This window comes from Fonticula alba, assembly GCF_000388065.1.
Source record: "Fonticula alba strain ATCC 38817 unplaced genomic scaffold supercont2.5, whole genome shotgun sequence".
Taxonomy (NCBI): Eukaryota; order Rotosphaerida; family Fonticulaceae; genus Fonticula; species Fonticula alba.
Genome location: NW_009242975.1, coordinates 1,280,496 through 1,285,625, shown reverse-complemented (window position 1 = coordinate 1,285,625; position 5,130 = coordinate 1,280,496). Strand labels below are relative to the sequence as shown.

The following is a 5,130-nucleotide window of genomic DNA, read 5'->3' as shown; positions in this document are numbered from 1 at the left end:
CACGCCGTCCCAAGCCGCCGGAAAACCGCGGCGGCCCGCCCCCACCCCCCTCCCGCTCCCTCCTGCTCGAGAGAATAATCCCCCCACGGACACGTCTGCCCCCGCCACCAGTGTGCCCCGTCCCCCCCCCCCGACGGCGCGGGAGGAGGACAACTCGCCGGAGAGCATGCGCGTCGTCCCTGGGGTTGAAAGCCGCAGCCCAGGGCACACCGTCCGCCCGGCTCCCCCTCGTTCTGCCCCCGCTCCGCCCCGCTCTCTCTCTCTCTCTCTCTCTCGGTACATTGGCACCGCCCCCGGGGCGTGGCCCCCCCTCGTGGGCGAGAACCGAAGACAACCATCTCGCTTCAGGGGGAAGCCACCTCTCTCTCCCTCTCCATCTTGAATATGTGGGTCGGAATAAAAAAGGCCTCCTTTGTCAAATGCAAACGCTCATCCGCCGAACGTGCAGGCACCAGCGGTAACCCATCCGGGCAGGGTTTTTAGGGTTGAACCCACCTGGCGTGATCAACGCCAATCACACGACGTGCGATCTTAGACCTGGCGGCAGACAAAACGAAAAGATGTCGGCCGGTCTTTCGGTTTTGTCATCTCCCCATCTCCGCCTCCCGTCCCTCGCCCCCCCCCCCCCCGCCTCCTCCCACTCAGCACGAAGAGCTGCAGAACGGAGCACACCGGAAGGGCACACCCCGCGAGTGGGGCACGGGCGCTATCAGTAAAAAATGTGCAAATTCAGCGGCCAATATACAGAGCCCTTTTGGGCGATGTGCAGGGTGGGGGTGTGTGCGTGTTTGGGAAGAGGATGCCAACATCCATCCGACCGGGGAGGCGCACAGAGGCTCTATGGCGACCATCTCTACCCTCGGAAGGCCGATGCTGCATCCAATGTGTCGGCCACCTGGTGCCGGCCAGCGGCCAGCCACTCCGCGTCGGAGGAAATCAGATCCAACAACTCCAGGCGCCCGGCCGACGGATGATCAATGCGGTGCCGGAGGACCTCAAGCTTGATACCATGCTCCAGGCGCTGCTCCAAATGCACCAGGCGATGGTAGACATCACTTCGCTGGGCACACTGCCGGCCTACCAGGTATTCGGCCTCGCGGCCATCGGCCGCAATGCGCACATGGAAGAGGGTGGCCTCGGATGACGGGAGCCCATCATCCGATGGCCCGGCGGCCGGGGCCAGAGTGCGGCCGGACTCGGCGAGCGCATCGCGGGCCGCCCGTCGCAGATCGCCAGCCAGTGTGTCGTGTACATCCGGCGAAAGGGGGTCGCTGTGGTCGCCATCGTGGCCCACATCGCCGGGATTGCTGGCATGCTCGCCCTCCAGGTCTTCCCGGAGGGGCGGCGGGTCCTCAGGCCCCGGGGGCATCCCGTCCACCGCTCGATCGGACAGTCGAACTATGACCGGATCGGCGCCACGGTGCGGTCGCCGGCAAGCATAGCACATATAGCCGGCGCCGATGCCATCGGACAGGGCACGCCGGGCACCCCGGCCGATGGGCGCTCGGGTTTGGGCGCCCCCGCCCGGGGCCACGAAGTCGAAGTCGAAGAAGGACCGGAGGGCCAGCTGCGTCGGACATCGAGGGGGCAGGAGAGCATGATCGGGCTTCGTCAGTGGCGCGAAAGCCACATTGGGCCAGTGTCCAGACCGAGAGGAGTACAGCCTTGCAATATACACAAATATATGTGCGTGTGCGCGTGCGTGTGCCATGTTGATGGACATACCTCAAAGTCCGGCCGCCAGGTGCTACTGGACACAAGAGACCCGCGGTAGGTGTCCGCACGCCGGCGAATGGTGCCAAGGGCCCGACGCAGGGCATGGAGGTGCGGCGAGGGCACATCCGCGTCACCGTCGCCACTCGCACCACGCTCGGCATCCTCAACCTCCCGGAAGCCGAGGGCCATGTACAGTCGGTGGAAGAGGAACAGGCCAACCGTATCATGCGGTGGCGGCAGACACCGGATGTAGGGGAAGTGCGCCAGCAGGGCCGGTCGCGGCCGTGGAGCTCGGCCGGCCCCATGTCGGAAGTATTGATCAATGGTGCGGAAGGGCCCGACCCTGCCAGAGGTCACCGGGCCTGCCCCCGGCTGGTCGTCCCCCGCTGGGCCTTCCTCCTCATGCTCCTCCTCACTGGAGGTATCATGCTCGATGAAGTCATCCAGATCCGAGTCGGCTTCCGCATCCGAGGGGGGCCACCAGCCGGCCGAGCGGTCGCTGTCAGAACCCGCGCGGGCATCGCGACGGCCGGTGCCAGCCAGGACAACCATGGTCCGGGCCATCGGGTCGGCATGCGGCCCCAGGGCGACATCGGACAACTGAAAGGGGCGAGTGGTCGAATCGTAGTCCAGCGCGGCGATCGGCGCGCCGGCAGGTGCCGCCCCGGCCGACGCCTGGTCGATGTCGCCATCGAGCACCAGCCGGCTGCGACGCCGCCGGGGCGAAAGGGTCTCCGCATCAGAGCAAGGCTGTGTCAGGGCCCGGACCATGGAAGGTGCGGGTGGGGTCAGTGGCTTGCCATCGACGGGTGTCGCCGAAGCCCCGCGACCGTGGAGAAGCTGCATGATCAGCGAGGGGCGGCCCCGTGCGGGCCCCTCCCCCGGCGCCGGGGCGGACGTACCAAGCGGTCGGCCCGGCCCCCCGGCGCCAGTGGCCTCGATCTGCCCGGAGCAGGCCGCCAGGGTGGTGGGCAGGCTGGGAGATGTCGACTTGAGGGACTCGGTGGTGGACCCGGGGTCCGGCGAGTCCGAGCCCAAGTCCGACACAAGCACATCCTCAAAGTCGTCCTCATCCTCGTCATTGGCATTGTCAATGCCGGGGCTGGGGGCCGCGGCGGCGCCGGTGTCAGCACCTGGGCGTGCGGCTCGCGCAGCTCGCGCGGCTGCCCGGCTGCCCGGGCGCGGCCCAGCCGCCGGCTCGATCAATGACGCCGGTGCTGCCGGCATGGCCAGAGCGGCGGCCGCGGCGGCACGGCGGCGGCTGGCCGCCAGCAGGCGTGCACGTGCCGCCTTCAGGTTGATCATCTCCTCGGCGGCGAGGTCGTCCTCATCCTCGGAGAAGCCGCCCCCGGACAGGAGATCCTGCCGGAGGGACTCCGACACCTGGAGATCCTCCTGCTCGAGGGCCGAGCGGGACAGCCGGCGCAAGCGGCCGGCCGGTGCGGCGCTCACTCCCAGGCCATCCTCGTCGTCGGTGTCGTCGTGGCTGAAGGCCGGCGCCGCGGCCACGCGAAGGGTGGCCCCCTGGCTGCGGGCCGCGCGCAGGCGCGCCAGCTCATCATCCACCGCGTGTCGCTGGCGACTGCTGCGCCGGGTGGCTGACACCGGCCCCAGGCCCTGGTCGCCGGGAGACGACGGTGGTGACAAGTCGTCCAGGTCGTTGAACACCGAGGCCGACCGAGAGGGGCGCATCTCGTCGTCCTCGGAGGAGCTGGCCGAAAAGTCCTCCTCGCTGTCAGGGAATGCCCGGCGGCCGGCGCGCCTGGCGCGCTTGGCCGGTGGCTGCCTCGCCGGCGGACTGTCGTCCAGGCGCGACCGGGCCGCCAGCCGCCTACGACCGGCTTGGCGCGGCGCAACATCCTCCTCGGAGTCCGACTCGAGGTAGCTGACTGGCGCACGGCCGCGGCGCCGGGTGCTCGGGGCGACATCATCCTCCAGCCGAGGGGGCAGCGAGTCGTCCGAGGCAAGATGTGATCTTAGACGACGCGTGGACATGGCGCGCCTGTGGACGAAAGAAAAAGGAAGGGCACGCGGGGTACTGGAAGAAGCTGTGCCAATTGTGTCTATGTGTGTGTGTGTGGGGAGGGGGGGATGGGGTGCTGTCCCTGACATGGTCACCTGGCTTGCCTTTGAAGGGGGGCGGGGGAGGAGGCCCCTGTGCGCGACAGGAGCCTTGTTTCGAGGGGGGTGGGGTGGGGGGGTGGGGCGGGGGCTGGGGCAGCGAAGGAGATGGAGGCGCAAGACGCGGAAACGTGGCGAAGAGGGGGGCAGGCGGGCAGGGGGGAGACGGGGGGCGACAGTAGATGAGTCAACGGGAGGGTGCCGGAGCCTGGGCTGCCTATCGCGCTCGGACGCGGGCCTCATGGAGGCGTGCCTGGCCGCGCCACCCCGCACGCGTTCCGGCTTTTCCTGGTTTCCGGCATGGCGGGGTGGGGCGGGGGGTCAACACGGACCGGGGCCCGGGAGAGATCGGGGCCAGAGCCCAAAGGAAGGCAGGTGGGAGCATCCGCACGTACAGATCGCCCAGAGTGTGGGATCTAGGGAGATCGAGATCGGGGCCTCCTTCCAGTTGGGTGGGGCAAGAGAGGGAGATAAAATGCCACCAGGGGGGGGGGGGGGGGAAGGTGCCCAAAGCGGGCCAAACCTGCCGGCCCTCGGAGAAAGCGCGCCTGGTGGCACGCGGGTGCGTCTGCCTTTCGCATGCCCCCCCCCCCCCCCCCCCCCCCCCCCCCCCCCCCCCCCCCCCCCCCCCCCCCCCCCCCCCCCCCCCCTCGCCCCCTGGGCGGCCTCTGGACCAGTCTGTTTGGAGCAAGAAGCGCGTCATCGACGAGTTGTACCGCATCATCGAGCAGGACGTCAAGCGGACCTTCCCCGAGCTGGCCTATTTCCGGCTTCCCTCGGTGCAATCGCGCCTGGCCAACATCCTGGCCATCTATTCCTTCCAGCACCCCTCGTTGTCGTACCGCCAGGGCATGCACGACATCGCGGCCTTCGTCATGTATGTCTTCGACCATGACCTCTTCCTGGTGGAGGATCTGTCATCTCTGTGCGTCCTGCCCTCCTCTCTCTCTCTCTCTCCCTCCCTCCCTCTGCCATGTGCCTATCTCCTCGGTGCCCGCACGCACATGCGCACCATCATTGACCTCCTTCCCCCCCCCCCCCGCCCCCCTTGCTATGCGGCTGCTATGGACGGATATGTCCATGCGCCCGAACGGGGGTCCCGGACCCTCTAGGTTGGGCCCATCATTTGCCCCCCCCCCCCCCTGTTCTGGAGGGGGGCGTCCATATTCGCACGGGCCCTGTGGCCGGTTGCAGGCAGTGCAGCCCCCGCCCCTCTGGGCCAGGGAGACTGCGTGCACAATGGCCACCTCCCGCGAGGGGGCGGCGCGCGAGTCCCGGCACGGGTGTGTCTGA

At 68.6% G+C, this 5,130-nt stretch overlaps 2 protein-coding genes across 3 annotated transcripts; one reads left to right on the top strand and one right to left on the bottom strand.

Annotated features, from left to right (window-relative positions):
- Positions 1-631: 631 nt before the first annotated feature.
- On the bottom strand, positions 632-3,815 carry H696_03466. 2 transcript variants are annotated; one of them, XM_009497333.1, is made up of 3 exons: positions 2,619-3,815; positions 1,726-2,466; positions 632-1,567 (listed from the first exon to the last, which is right to left on the bottom strand). In XM_009497333.1, the coding sequence occupies exons 1-3, from the start codon at positions 2,802-2,804 to the stop codon at positions 854-856; spliced, it is 1,641 nt and encodes a 546-aa protein (XP_009495608.1). In that variant the 5' UTR covers positions 2,805-3,815; the 3' UTR covers positions 632-853. The 2 variants fall into 2 exon arrangements, with proteins under 2 accessions (XP_009495608.1, XP_009495607.1); XM_009497332.1 differs by having other exon boundaries at positions 1,726-3,815.
- Positions 3,816-4,312: 497 nt separating this feature from the next.
- H696_03465 (hypothetical protein) lies at positions 4,313-5,130 on the top strand (the record flags this gene model as incomplete). The annotated part of the gene is made up of 3 exons (XM_009497331.1): positions 4,313-4,399; positions 4,515-4,762; positions 5,061-5,130. The coding sequence occupies 3 exons, from the start codon at positions 4,313-4,315 to the stop codon at positions 5,128-5,130; spliced, it is 405 nt and encodes a 134-aa protein (XP_009495606.1).